At 42.0% G+C, this 15,814-nt stretch overlaps 1 protein-coding gene across 1 annotated transcript in view; it reads left to right on the forward strand.

Moving 5' to 3' along the window:
- Ush2a (usherin) overlaps positions 1 to 15,814 on the forward strand; it is a 723,091-nt gene that overhangs the window by 473,552 nt on the left and 233,725 nt on the right. The window contains exons 38-39 of the mRNA XM_052200359.1: positions 10,477 to 10,627; positions 11,211 to 11,353. Coding sequence (XP_052056319.1) covers positions 10,477 to 10,627; positions 11,211 to 11,353 — 294 coding nt within the window. The remainder of the gene's footprint in view (positions 1 to 10,476; positions 10,628 to 11,210; positions 11,354 to 15,814) is intronic.

Genomic DNA, 15,814 nt, shown 5'->3' on the forward strand with positions numbered 1-15,814 from the left:
GAGGGAAGGCATGGGTTGAACCAACCTCAGGAGTTATGCATGAATAAGCTCCAATGTAATCCATCCTGTCACTGAGACCATGCACTTCTTTGTTAAAATTTTTATAAGCATAATAAAATTCATCAACAGAGTTATTGGTGTGTGTGTGGTGTGTGTGTGTGTGTGTGTGTGTGTGTGTGTGTGTGTGTGGTGTGTATGTATATATGTATGTGGTGTATGCATGCATGGTATATGTCTACCTAATGTGTTCTTACATGCATAGAAACTGAAGGAAGGTGTCCAATGCCCTTTTACTCTCTCCATATTCCCCTGTGACAGGTTCTGTCACTGCACCGGAAGCCAGGCTGGTGGCCAGGCAGCCCCAGTGGATCCTCCTGACTCCGGCCCCCACAGTGCTGGGCTTACAGACTCGGGCAACCATGGCATTTTACATGGGTACTTGAATTTAAAATCATGGCTTTATGCTTATACCAAGTGATGTAATCCCCTGAACCCTCTCTCCATTTCCCAGACACTGCTTTTGGGTTCAGTTCTTCCTACACTGGAACAGAGACCTTGAGGAACTGTAGTCATTTCTCAGTGTGGGATAAAGACCTTACTGCATGCAGTTCTCTGTGGCTTTTCTTTCTAGGTCTCTCTAAACCAAAGATGCCTTGATGAATACAGGAAAACCCTCTGAAGACTCAGAGATGGGATAGACCCAAGAGACCTAGTGCCAGAAAGCTGAGGAAAGACATTTTCTCCAAATCTCTGTTCCTGCCACACCCCCAACACACACACACACACACACACACACACACACACACACACACACATACACACACACACACACACACACACACACACACACACACACAAAGGCTCATAAAGGTTTAAATGACACAATTGAAAGAAATTTTTCTTCTAAAAATTGCCTCTTTCTTTCTATATGTATTCATTATACAATGTTTTCCAACTCTCAGGTTGGTATCCACACTGCCAACTGTTCGCTCCCCCATGCTCCTACAAGCTCAGTGATAAGGAAGAAAGGAGATGAGGACTTCTGAGCCCAGGAGGACAGCCCCTCTGCCTTGGCCTAGTCTCTTAAGACTTCATAAAATATGAAAACCAAGAGCTTGGGTTTTGTGGGCAACTGCTAGACTCATTTTTCTACCTTGTTGGGCCTGGGATTGAACTCATATGTCTTCAGGCTTGGTGGCAAGCACCTCTATCCTCTGAGTCATCTCACTGGCCCAATGTAGAATTCCCATAGTGGTGGCGCATGCCTTTAACCCCAGCACTTGGGAGGCAGAGGCAGGTGGATTTCTATATTCGAGGCCAGCCTGGTCTTCAGAGTGAGTTCCAGGACTACAGAGAAACCCTGTCTCAAACAAACCAAAACAAACCAAAACAAAACAAAAGCAGAATTCCCATAATGATTAAATATGGCAATGCAAAGAAAGCATTAGCTCAGAGCTTGGTTTACAAACATACCCAGTATGAGTGTGGGCACTCCCATGTGTCTCTCTTTATCGCTGAAAATCAAAGTGCCATTTATGAAATGGCATATAGACACACTGTTTACGCTGTCTGTCTAGTTAATAATAGCCATTTCATAATAAATTCAAACTCCACCTACCTCTGGATTTTGTTCAGTTTTCATTGAGAAAAAAAATCATTTGCTGAGTCTTAGAGTTACATCTTTTAAATAAACATGGTGTCTTCCCTCCGAGGCCTGAAGGCCTGGCTATCTTGAGCTTTTCGCTCAGGCTTGAATCATGGTGTAGTCTTGATAGATAAGCCTGAACCTGAAGGAAGTTATTAGGCTTATTCGGGCTTGATTTTACTTTATTTGGCATGAAAAGGGATTTGCCATTTAACAGGAATATAAGTTTGCATATATTTACTAATGAAATAACACTGTGACAGACTTATCCTTCAGGGGTAAGGTGTATTTTCCTTATTTGTAGATAAGGGTTATTACACAGAAATCAGAAAAATCTATTGGCTTATTGGTCTCATAGTTTAAAAACTGAAATTATGAAAATCCGGGTTCTAATTTAGACTACAGGACATCTATACCTTGCAATGTCTATGCAGTGCCTATAGAATGTCTATGCAATGAGAACCTCCCTGGGCCACTGAAAGAAGATTCAGTGATTGGTTGCCCATTGGTTGGGTTGCTGGTTTGCTTGGCCGTGGCTCCAGGCCATCGATAAGGTGCCTTGTAACAACATCTGCTGTGGGTCTGGCCTTTACAACACAATTTTCTTTTCTTTCTTTCTTTTATAGTTTTGAGTGCTCTATCTGCATGCCAGAAGAGGGCATTGGATCCCATTACAGGTGGTTGTGATGGTTGCTGGGAATTGAACTCAGGACCTCTAGAAGAGCAGCCAATGCTCTTAACCACTGAGCCATCTCTCTAGCCCACAGCACAATTTTCTGATCCTTCCTTTGACTGTTAAGTCCTGTTTCCTGGTGGGCTTTTCATTGTTTTCAAAGTACTTGAGGATTACTATGTAAGCATTCTGAACTATCTCTAGGGTTGAGGCTCTTGCAGCCATTACAGTGGTGAGATCTCGGGGAGGTAGGGCATTATTCATTCCACGCCCCCCCCCCAAGTCTCATGCTCACCACAGCTTTCTTGTTTGCTGTATCATTTTGGTCCAATTCATGAAACCCTTGTTATTTATAGGTGACCAGAGATCACAGGCACTTCAAGTACAACACAGATGCTCTTCAAGAGTTCACAGTTTTAAAATGTTACGTATGTGGATTGGGGCTGCAAAGATGGCTCAGCAGTTAGGATCACCTGCTACCCTTCCAGTGCATCTGAGCTCAGTTCCCGGAACCTACATTGAGTGGGTTCAAAACCACCTATGACTGCAGTTCCATGCAATCTGACACCCTGCTCTGGCATCTGTTTGCATCTGCACTCACATGTACACATACCCATGTAGAGACACACCCATGTACAAGTAAAATAACCTTAGAACTTTGTTTTATATATGTGCTACTGAAATTATGTTTAATTATGTTACATATTTATATTATATATAAAACATCACATTATTCTAAGATACAGTCACACATTTATGTGTACACAAGCACATATACATGATTATAAATTAAATATGCATTTTGAAAAGTCTATAAAGAAATGAGTAATCAGTCATGACTTAGTGGTGGGGATTAAGTAGAATCAACTTTCTGGACAACCATGAGTCAACAAGAGTCTGAAGTGACAATGATACTCTTTCCTAGTCAGCCAGCAGTTTTCAAAACTAATACCTGGAGATGTGTTGATTGGGATTCTCGTGATATTATTTATAATACTGAAAATTACTTGTTCTATTCCCTATGGTATTGACTTTGTGGATGGACTATTTCCCATATAAGAAAATATTATATGGTATGAAAGATCAAAAATTCATTATTTAAAATAAGTAAAATATAATAAATAAATTTTGATTCTAAAATATTAGTAAAAAATATACTTATGGCATAGAGTTCTCATTATACATAATAAAAGTAAATAAAGCTCACAAAATAATATATAAGTACTCCTCTTTTATGTTTAATATAGCATATATTATATATGTTTCCATAGGAAATCAGCAGTAGTTAACAATGGTTATTTTTATGGAATTTATATATGGATAATTTTTTTTCATTTGATTGATCATTTTAAAATTTTGTGTCACATCTAGCACAGAAAAAAAAATAAAAGTTCTGTTTAGCGCTATGGAGTTAAATTGCTAGTGTTGACTCATGTTCAGCATTGTTTTTTTAAAAGACCACAGCATGCCATCTGCTTTCATATAGCTCTTCTTACTGCATCTCTGGAATATTCTGGGAAAAGCAAAGGCCAGATTTGAGTTAAGATTCAGCATGGCTTGACTGAGGAAGCCAGGTCTTTAAGACAGAGAAGACATGTGTGAAAACACAGGCTGCTGTTTCCTGGTTTTAGACTTCGTTTCTACATGTGAGGAAGGGACCCTGGAATGTATCCTAGCAGCCTGAATGCATTCTCCCAGAACTTCTGACTAAACTGAATAGTGCTTCCCTGTGAACTTTTTTGAACTTTGATAGTCCCAGAGATGCTTGCTGGTATGAGATAATGCTCCTTGGGAATGGTAAGGGAACAGAACACCTGCAGTGGTCAGGTAACAAGATGAGAACAGAAAGAGGTGTTTAAGTATATGATTCAAAACTGGACAAGTGCTCAGTGGTTAGGAGCACTAGTTGCTCTTGTAGATGATTGCCACATGGTGACTCAATATCATATGTATCTCCAGTTCTCAGGGATCCAACACCCTCTTCTGGCTTCTGTGGGTATGTCACCCATAAAGATACACAGACAGATAGACAGACAAAATCTCAGACACATAAAGTAATACTTCTTTACAAAAAGAATCAGATTTGAACAAAAAAAAATCCAACCTTCATTGAAGCTTGATTTCTCTATATTGTAATCCTGTATTTATTGACTAGATGTAGTGCTTACTCTACATTACGAAGCACTTATTATAACAGGGTGCCTAACGGAGTAAAATCAAGCCAGAAGCCCTCTTCGGAATCCTTCCTCTGCAGGAACCAGTTTTGTGATTTGAGATTAAGTATTTAACTTCTATTAGCCTTGCTCTTTTGATCTGTACTCCGGAAAGATAAGTCTGTGATTTTTAGAGCGTTAATTCTGAGGATTGAAAAATGACTATGTCAAGGAAGCTGGCATAGAGGATGTGTTTAAGGACATAGCCCCGCCGAGGCTCCACGTGGCCGTGGAATCTGTTCAAACCCACTCACGCCTGCTCAGTGCCACTCTGTTCACACACCCTTGGGCTCAAGGTTGGCTGTCCATTTGTTAGCACATCTGCACATTGCTCATAATTAATATCTTTTTAAATGACATATGGTTCCGTGACTGGAAATCGAGGCTTGCCTTCTGTTCCAATTTGTTCATGACTCAATGACTTAGTTTATGTGTCTGAACCTTAATTTTTCCATCCAGGAAATGAGAATCTAGACGTTCTGTTGCTTGTCCGTGGCAGTCTCAGAAAGTGGTGGGGAAGTTTGTTGGCCGGCCGTGGCTTTGAACAGGTGGCAGGTTATCTGGCCGTGTATTAGGAGCCCACGTGGATAAAAGGCCATGAGTTTATTTCATGTTAACAGGGAAAATTTACATAATTTTTAAAAAGCCCTCTACTCTACACTCTGAGAAGTTAAGGATAGGGTCAGAACCTTGGCAGAACCAGCACGAAACCAGGACCCGAGTTCAGTGAGTACAGGAAGCAGCGGTGAAGCCTGACCCGGAATGTGGTGGAGACCCTAATTAAACCAGACGTGCCACCCATGCAAAGTACCCATGGCAGTGCCTAAATAATCCACAGCCTTGAGAGGCACTGGGAGGCACAGGCCTGGGCGTTTGGAACTTCTGACCCCTCCAGTGATCTTGGCCATCATTGCTCTACTGGCTGCATGCTTCATGGTAATGTTGGCAACTGATGTCTTACCCACCACACAGACGGTTGATGATGGAGTCCTCCTTCCCACATGTTCTGCCTTCTTCTCCCTCAGCAAAAAATAAAAAGACCTTAATGTAGAATAGTATTTGATATCACATTCATAAACCCATCAAGTAAAGTTGTGGCCAATGAGTATAAGGTCCCCCACTGAGTGATGGTGGCCAACTTACCAGTGACCATGTCTTAAAGAAAACTGACTGCCCCTACCTCAGCAGTTACCAGTTACAAATAGTTAACTTTGCTAGAGGTAAGACTTCAAGCCTGCCTCTGCTCTCCATGCTGGGATTTTGTCTGACTTGAGATTACAAAGGTTTTACATTTCTGTGATTAAGGCTGAGAGGTGCAGTAAACTATGGTGTCTTAGGGTTTTACTGCTGTGAACAGACACTATGACCAATGCAAGTTTTATAAAAGACAACATTTAATTGAGGCTGGCTTACAGGCTCAGAGGTTTAGTCCATTGTCATCAAGGCAGAAGCATGGCAGCATCCAGGCAGGCATGGTGCAGGGGGAGCTGAGGGTTCTACATCTTTATCCAAAGGAAGCCAGGAACAGACCGGGCATCCTCAGGTCTCTAGGAGGAAGATATCTAAGCACATCCCCACAGTGACATACTTCCTCCAACAAGGCCACACTTAATAGTGCCACTCCCTGGGACGAGCATACACAAATATCACATATGGGTACAACAGTATTTCTCCGGGAGTCACTTTAAAATGCTTCCCACTTACTAGAGTAATAGTACTGGGTACACCACTAGGGCTGTGACCTATCAAGCCATGGATTCTTGGTCAGGTGTGTTTTAACTTGAGGAGGCCTTAGATCCAATCAGAAAGTGTCTGGTTGCCCTGGTTACTCCTATGACATTTCTCTCACTTTGGCACCAGTAGGCATGTCTTTGCAAGGCAGGCTTTACTGTGGGCATATTGGTGATTACTTTTGTCTTCTGAGAGCATGTGTAGTGAAGGCTGGGCAGGAAGAAGAAAGCTTCCAGATGAACACCAACTTGAATTCTCCATGTCTGATGACTCAAGTATGAGTTATCTTGATTTAGTGCAAATTAACGTGGGTTTCTTTGGTACCTTAATGCAGCATTTGAATACACTTTTTTGAAACACAGAGACTGGAGGAGGAATGAAGGGAGGAATGAAAAAAGGGAGGGAGGGAAGGAAAGAGGGAGGGAGGGAGAGACAGAGAGACTGAGAGAGAGAGGATAAAAACTGATGTATAAGGAAAATATGGAGAATTATTTTCCTCCTTATCTCTTCTTCTTTTGGTACTGACAGACTTAGCAGTCACCTATACGAAGAACAATAAACCTTCCATTTGCTGTGTAGATGCAGCCCACAGGGTTCTATAAATGTGTACGGAGCAAGGCTTAAGGATACGTGTGACCTGTCTTGTCTAAATGGGGTGCTGGTTTTTCTTTTTAAAAGGCTGGGTCTAAAAGTCTATTATTTTTAATAAAATCATGTATTCCAAATTACACCATCTTGACTCGTGCAGTGTGCGATTTATTTATGGCCCACTCATTTTTTTTCTCTTTTGCCTTCGAAAGAAGGCTGAATTTGAAATTTTATTAAAAACTCCCATTCCTGTGGATTTATAGCTGGGGGTAGCTGTTTTATCCAATTGCCATGTAGAATTAGTATTTACTGGGCAGGATGTGTTGATTCAGGAGCCTGTCTGTAATGTGCTTGCCCCACGAGGGTCATAGGAAACTTGAGAGGGCCTTTTTGAGCAACATGACATCCTGGGGACAATATATCAGGCAGATAGATACAGGGCACTCGTGTTGGAAACCAAGTTTGGAGTTATGACTGGCTTCCAGTTATTGCTTTCATGTAAAGGAGCCTCTGAGGAAATGGGCCCAGGATAAAAAGGGCTAAGCAGAGAGAAAGAAGGCTTTCGGGAGGGAGAGTCATGCAGAAATCACGGAAGATGGCCGTTTCTTGGCAAACCGTTGCAGTTCTGTATAATTAAAGTGTGAGAAAACTGATGAGCCCGGTGTGGCCTGGTTGGTCAGAAGAGACCTTGTGCTACTTGAAGAGTACAGAGGACTCTTCCGGGTACTTCTCTCTCAACCTCTCAGTACTGTAGCATTCACACGGGGAGGAATTTTAGTCCGCATGTTAAAGCTGATCTTCTAATCCCCCAGGCTGATGACTTCAAACAAATGTTCCTTCAGAATTTAGTTAATAGCACATTCCTCAACCTTGAAGAATTAGATAAAATAGTAAATAAGGGTTATGATTTTATGTTATGGCTGGCATGTATCCTAAATTTTAATTTCTGCCTGTTTTGTGGCATTTTGTGTGCATGCACTTGTTAAAAACTGACTGACTGGAGAATATGAAGCAAGTATGCTGAGGTCTAGTCCCTAGCACAGGGGTTCAGCCCTTCTCTTATCCTTTGGTGACCTTTCCCCCCTTGGCATCTAGCACCTTGGTACCTTCTCTTATCCTACGCCCTAAACTCAAATTACAGGCAGATTCTTGGACTCAGGTTCTAGACCCTTCTTCTGCGCTCATCTCCTCTGTTCGCAGTTTCCAGCTAAGTTCACCACAAGTCTCAGCCTTTAAAAGCCATGGATCCATAGTCTCTACCCAGATATCTGAAATATCTTCCTCGCTCTCTCTACTAAAAAAATCCGGTATAGAGCCCGAAGGATGGATTACATGGGTGAGACCCTGCTCCTTATTACCCCTCCCCCACTGCCTGTGCCCCGCCTCAGCTCCCATCAGTTCAGGAATGAGGTCACCAGTCACTTAGTCATCCAGGCTGAAAACAGTAACAGTGCCCCTGACTTCCTTACTTTCTACTGACAACCCTGTGACAACATATCTCCCCGCCATCATCATCGTTACTGCTGAACAAAAGCCGCTGCTGCTGTGTGTCAGGCTTACCTCAACAATGGCTGGCGTCTGGCTGTAAGCACACCCGTCCTCATCCCCACACAGTGGGACCTTTAAGCTTTTAGTTAATCTGTTCCATTCTCTTTACCAAACACACTGTCCATTTGAGAGGAGATCCTAGCCCCTTCCTAGGATTTGAATTTCACTCAGGGGGAGTCCTTGTCATCCCCCTGCCCACTGCACTGAGCACACACTGGGCAGAGCCGCTCTGTCCGTGCCCTCAGAGCTTCCCTGGCCCTCTGGCCTCCTATTCGCTGGCTACCTTGCTCTTTACAGACATCCTCAGGACCATCTCTTGCATTCCCTAAGGTCTCTGCTCAAATATCCCCTGATTGTACACCCTTCTGTTGAGCTTCCTACTGACCTAAAACATTATCCAGTAAGTTACAGTCTCTATTGTACTCCCGTGTTCATTCATGTCTCAAGGTGTTGTTCTGTCCATGTTTATTTAATCACTGGGTGGCAGGGGCGCACATACTTGGAGGTCCGAGGACAGCTCACAGCAGCGAATTCTTTCCTTCCCATGTGGTTCTTGGGATCAAGCAGGAGTCATTGGCCTTAGGAGCAGGCATTGCTGCCCACTAAGCCACCTCATTGGCCTTGCTGTTTGTTTAGAGTTCGCTTCTCCAGGCTTGCTGCCATCTCATTTCCATCTCATTGCCTAATCCCCTCGGCTACACCTAAGCTCCACTCCATGGGTGATACCTGTTTCCCCTGGTGCTGCTTCCCCTCCATGGGAAGAACACTACTTAACACAGAGCAGAGCCTCCATAAATGTGTATTGAACAAGTGAATGAATTATTGATGAACTCAAAGCCCTTACCGAAGATTGATGAAACATGTAATCTAATTCTTCCCTCCTCGTGGCTGCCCATTCATTAGCCTCATGTTCACAGGCAGGGTCTCCCGCACTGTAAAGCACATAAAACCCACATACTTTACAAGGCCGTGTGTGTGTGTGTGTGTGTGTGTGTGTGTGTGTGTGTGTGTGTTCAAAAGGGACTCCAATACTTCATTTGCTTTCATTATAGTATCAACAATATATTACTACAATGTTACTAAATAACATTAAATAACACAAATTAGTAAATAATATTATAGCAATAATTGAGCTATACTAAGGAAAGTTTAACAAATATAGTGATGATGATGATGACGATGATGATGATGATTCCTAGACTCCAAAGTAAGATACTCTTTGATTTTTGTATACATCAAGAGAAAATATCCCTGAATTAAATATAAGAAAATCTAGGCTCAGAGTCGGTGATCTTCCTGAAGTCTAGAGCTCTGTTTAATCTGCTTTTGAGTTTCTGACAAGTTTTACAGCAAACGGCGTGATTGATTCATGCACATTGTAAATTGTTAAGGAAATTAAATACTTGTAATAATCCTGTCAAAACATTTTTATAGCAAAGGCTTTATTTTTTACTCATTCCTGCTGTGTCACAGAAAGTTTCCAGCGGGTTCGAGTGAGTCCAGAGCAGTGTGGAAAAAAGGCTTTCAGACTATGGGAGACACAACATGGAAGGAGTTTAGTTTTCATGCTTTCTTGGGAAGACTAAAGATCAGAATGTGAAATAATTACAGAGAAGTACCACATTAGCAAACACTTCATCCTTCTGAAGGGAAGGAACACGGCCCACTGTGTCCCATTAGTGGTACAGGTACAGGACCACAGGGGATGTCACCCAGGGAGTAGGACCTGGATGGGGTCAGTGCTCAGTCTGCTTAAAACCGGCTTAAATTAAAGGTACTCGGTGTTTGCTTCTCTGCATTTCCTCTGTGCTTTCAGTTAGATAAACAGAAGCACGCACGGCTCCGGACTCCTGGGTCTGGAAGCCTGGGCTTTTAAGGCTGAAGCACTGACGTCATCACGGAGCTGAACAGTGAGGAAGTGCAGCGCTTGAGGAACGAAAATGTTAAATTAAATGGACCGTGTTTAACGTCGCTGTTGATCCTGAGGAACAGTTTTCCAGCGTGCGGAACATTTCCACTCCACCCAGCATATGTCCCCACAGTTTTCTCTGCTCTAATTCATCCGTGTTTCCCGACAGCTCCAGATGGTCTGCTGTCTCCCAGGCTTGCAGCTGCCACTCCAACCAGTCTTCAGGTTGTCTGGTCTACACCAGCTCGCAACAACGCTCCGGGCTCTCCCAGATACCAGCTCCAGATGAGGCCCGGCCCCTCCACCCACGGCCTTCTAGAGTGAGCATTCCACTTATGTCTCTTCCGATGGGCTGGCTTATGCGGTGTCCGTATTTTTAAAACCTTCGTAAAAAATGAGAACTGAAGAGCAAGCGGGTCGATTAATATTTGCAACAAAATCGGGTGTCTTTTAAAAGTTCAAATGAAGCAAAACGTGAACAAACAGCTTGGTGGATATAAATTTGCTTTGTAAAAAAAAATCTGGTGTTTGTTTTTATAGCAAAGAAAGCAAAATTTCCTCACATTCTTAAGCCCTTTGTGAATACAAGCGTCACACAGTAGAATAGAACTGTAACTTTAAACTGAGTTGAACTGTGAAGAACCTGTACTTCTGCCCCGTAATGTCCTCAGAGCAACCACTGCCCTTGCAACCACAATTATGTCCTCAATAACATAAGAGAACATAGTCTCTCCCAATGGCTGTTTATTCTGTAGTAGATATAATGTAATGGACCAAAATAATAGTACTTAAATCTGTATTGGTATGTCTGAGCATTTGTTTGCAGTAGCATTTGATTTTTGTTTCTTTGTTTTCATTATTTGATGTCTAAACCTTCCTGATGGTCATTTCTTCCCCACATAGATTATTCCCCGTTCCTTCTGCATCGTTGAGCTATGAAGTGACTGATCTCCAGCCGTTCACAGTGTATGAGTTTCGGGTGGTTGCCACCAACAGCTTTGGCAGTGCATTCAGTGCTTGGACTGCACTCATGACTACAGAGGACAGTAAGTAGGCCAACCGTACAAAGTCAAACGTCGGCCACAGCCAGGACCCTAAACTGCCTTGGGGCTCTCAAAACAAGGACATGAGCCCCTCCAGATTTCTTGTGGTCGCATGGCACTGTCTCTACCAAGTTAAGAGAGGAGAGTGGTGGTCAGTCTCAATAGAAGGAAGAACACTGTGAAGCCAGAAGGATGGAGGGTTGGACCCACAGTCAGCCTTGGCATGGCAGTAATCTGCCCTTCAGGGTACAGAAGGAATAAGGAAAGGTTGTGGTCTCCTGCACATTGGCCAAGTGTGACATGTGTGGGGATTTTCTGGAGGGCAGGCAGTGATGAGATATGGGGCTGGCTGTGGTTTGGCAGCAGTAAGTGGCGGTGCAGTCGTCACTGTATGCAGGCACCATCTTACTTTGACATAGGTCCTAAATAGAGCATCTAGGTAGGTAGAGCCTGAGGAACGGCAGACAACATTACGAGACTAGATTTTGTCTTGTTCAACTAACAAAGAATCCCTTAGGGTTTTTTTTTTATTTTACATTGAAAATAAACTTATCATCAGTCACATTTAAGAAATAAACAAATAAATATAATATCTAGTTTTATATTAACTACATCTATAAAAGTCAATATATTAAGACAGTTTTTTAAATTTTTCTTCTAATAAAGTTGAAAATAAAATCAAATTACTCAGTGAAGGAATACAATATTTTTAACAATGAGGTTTGGGGGCAATCATGTCAAGCCTTTTAATCAGAAGTTCCTAACGAAAGGCTGGTCAATGCACATTTGCCATTCTGGTTTTATAGCCAACAAGAGCAGGAATGACCTTCAGTACTGCAAGCCAACAACACAAAGGTATGACAATATCTGAAACAATACAAATTTTGTATCAAGTAGCTTATTTCATTTTTGTAATATCCAGAGTTACTTTGAACACTTAATGATAAGACATAAAATGTGTCTGAATGAAAACAATTTTTCATCGTTTATATTTACGTTATTTTTAAAAATGCCATCATGAAAAATATAAATACTGTCTCCATACCTTCCAATCCTTGATTACTTCTAGAATCAAGTTAGACAACTTGATACAATTTGCATCAAATATTTTTTTGTCCCAGGATGCTACTCCAGATATTATCAGTAGAGAGAAAAAATGTATCCAAGACTCAGGAATCACTGATGTTCAACCTTTAGGTAGAGCATGGCACACACCCTGGGAAATCAGACACCGTGGTCACCATGGTATTCAGATTTATGGACTGGAAAGCTCACATTCAAAATAGATTTTTTTTTCTGAAGAGACATTTAAAAGATGAAGATAGATGTTTAATCTCCTATTAAAAATACCATGCTTGATGGCACTCAATAAAGATTAACTAAAAATAACTATTCAACTCACTGCAAAGGTGATGGCTCAATTGAGTGTCGAGTGGGTAGAAGGGAAAAAAGGATTTGTGTGTGTGTGTGTGTGTGTGTGTGTGTGTGTATGTGTGTTCTGAAAGTAATCTGGTCACAGTATTTGCTGAATGGTGGTCATACCATGCTTTCCACAGGTCAGAAGATAGTATAAAAACCAGTCAAACTCCCTGCACACTGCCCATTAGCACAGTACCCTTCATTGATCAGATTGGTCTCCATCACCTCTTAGTGTCTTGCCATTCCTATAGACTGCACGTGGTTCGGGTTTTTAATGCAGAGACACTGTCATCTTGGTAATGTGTGGCATGAAACTTGCACCCCTCAATTCCCTTAAGTACAAGTAACATCCAACTACTTAACAAGTATCTACTCAAGATACCAGCCATCACTTCTGTTGAGTCCCACTTGCCAGGAGATGAATGAAGATGATCTTTTCTCCACTTTGCATATACACCAAGTCACACACACTAGCCAAGAGCTGGCAGGGAGCCACGGGCCCTGCAGGGCAAGTGTACACTCTGCCCTGGGCCATGGTGGCAGGATACTATATATCCAGATGTCACCATGGATGGATACCATCTCTCAAAGGATGTGCAATCGACTTGAGGAAGGCTGAGTGATCGGCGTGGGACACGAGCAGTTTTTCTGTCAAGGCTACAAAGCACAGCTTATAAAGCTGCCTGTGTTGACAGATCCGTGCCAGAATCACACTTCAACCCTGGCACCTCTTCTTGGCTGAGGTAGTTATCAGTAGAGAAGTTTCCCATCACATCTCACAGGGTGAAGCAGAGAAGTCATCTTGTACTAATATTTGAATCTCCCACCATCAACAGGAGCCTCTCTGCTTTGGACAAAATTACCTGTTGTATGGGTAGGTCACCCATGGCAGTAGTTTTCATGTGGTATTTTTGAGGCAGTGATATCCACCAAAACTGTGGCAGGGCTGTAAAAGCAGAAAGAGAGAGAGAGATGTGGGTAAGAAGTGGGCCTCCTCATCAAACTGTGTCAGACCCAAGAGTTTTTACTTAATAGATGAAAATTTGTATAGTGTTAAACTAGAAATAACTATATGTCCAGATTCTATGATCCTACAGTGACCCCACATCTGTTGTATTTTCATGATTGTGCGCCATAATTGAGTGTAGAAACTAAAATTTTTGAGGGGCATGTCTCTTTGAACCTCTGGTTAAATATGATTAGCATTTTTTGCCTTTAATAATCTGAAATCAGAGACATAGGTAAGAAATGTTTTTACCTTAGAAGCCAGTTCTAGGGTATGAAGAGACATTCTCTTGTACAAGAGCTGTGAAACATTTTAATGATTTTTTTTCAAATAATCTGTCATTTTCGTCAGTGTGCCACCAATATACAGTTCTTTAAAAATTGAGGGTGTAGATGCCAAATGCAAACCATTTGGGCTTCCTACGAATATTTTAAATCCTGTTAAATATGTTAATAAAAGATTTTTGTTGCAGTCAACTTGGTCACCTGTGTTCCAGCATTTGCAACCAGATAAATATAAACAATATATGGATTTTTAAAAAAAAAATGTACTAGTAGTAGTCCAAGCAGCTGACACGCCCACAGCTTGCGAAACTGTACAGTGATTACATTATACTCAGATGAGTAAACTTAGCATAGCAGGGAACATCACCACAACTAGCAGCTGAATGTATTTTCTAGTCATTTGGTCTGTGTGACTGTGGGTGAATGTGTGTGTGAGACTGTGTGTGTGCATGTGAGAGTGTGTGCAAGTATGAATATGTGTGTGAGAGAGTATTGTGAGCATGTGTGAGAGTGTGTACAAGTGAGTGTGTAAGAGAGTATATGTGAATGTGCATATGTATCTGTGTGTGAGAATATGTGTGAGTGTGCATGTGTGAGAGTACATGTGCATGTGTGATCTGTGTAAGTGCATGAGTGTGTTTGTGTGTGTGAGTGTGAGAGTATGTGTGAGTATGCATGTGTGAGAGTATGTGTACATGTGTGACCTATGTGTGTGAGTGTGTGTGCATATGTGAATATGTGAGAGTGTGTGCATGTGTATGTATGTGTGTGAGTGTACATGTGTGAGAGTTTGAGTTGTACGCATGTGTGAGAGTTTGAGTGTACGTGTGTGTGACCTGTGTGAGTATATGAGTGTGTGTGTGTAGTGTGTATGAGTGTATGTGTGCATTATATGAGCGTGTATGTGTAGTGTGTATGAGTGTATGTGTGCATGTGTAAGAGTGTGTGAATGAGTGTGTATATTGCATACATGTGGAGGTCAAAGGCTAACTGGAGGTTGTTCCTCAGGAGCTGCTATGCACTCTTCACTATGACAGTCTCTCTTTGGCCTAGAACTTGCTCTGTAGGCTAGGGCTTTGGCCAGGGGGCCTGCAGCTGTCTCTGCCTCCCTGGAACTAGGACTGAGGCACATGGTACCATACCCATTGTCAATGTGGGATCTGAGGACCAAACTCAGGTCCTTGTGTTTGTTAAATAAGCTACCAAGCCAACCCCAAATGGCATCGTTTTCTAAGCCATACATAACCAACTGTGCCGCTGACCCTGGAGTTGTTCTACAGCTCTCATCCATGGACAGCTGTTTGTGTGTGGTATATGAATGTAAACAATGTAGTTGTCGTTGCAGGCAGGATTCTGTGAGCTTCAGCTTAAATATGATAATAGATGGGCTTCTCCCACTAAAATCCAGCCCCATGTCAAATAGAAGGCCACCCACTTTGCTTTACAAGAAATATGCTAGACCAGGAAGAGTCATAATCTATTTTTAATGAAGATTTTCCAGGTAAGGACACTGAAATATTTACTTATATTTAGACTGAAATATTGAGGTGGGTTTTTTGGGGAGGGGGTCAGTTTGTCAAAATTGCATCCACACACAAGCAATAAGATCAACTAATGAAATTGAAATTGCTTCCTAAAAATCATTGCTGACCTAAAAAACAAGCCCCCAACAAATGATTTCATGATCAGACACTTAAAAAAGAATTTGACCATTTCTTCAAGATTGATATTTAACAATTCATATTTACATACTTT

This window comes from Apodemus sylvaticus, chromosome 12 (assembly GCF_947179515.1).
Source record: "Apodemus sylvaticus chromosome 12, mApoSyl1.1, whole genome shotgun sequence".
NCBI lineage: Eukaryota > Metazoa > Chordata > Mammalia > Rodentia > Muridae > Apodemus > Apodemus sylvaticus.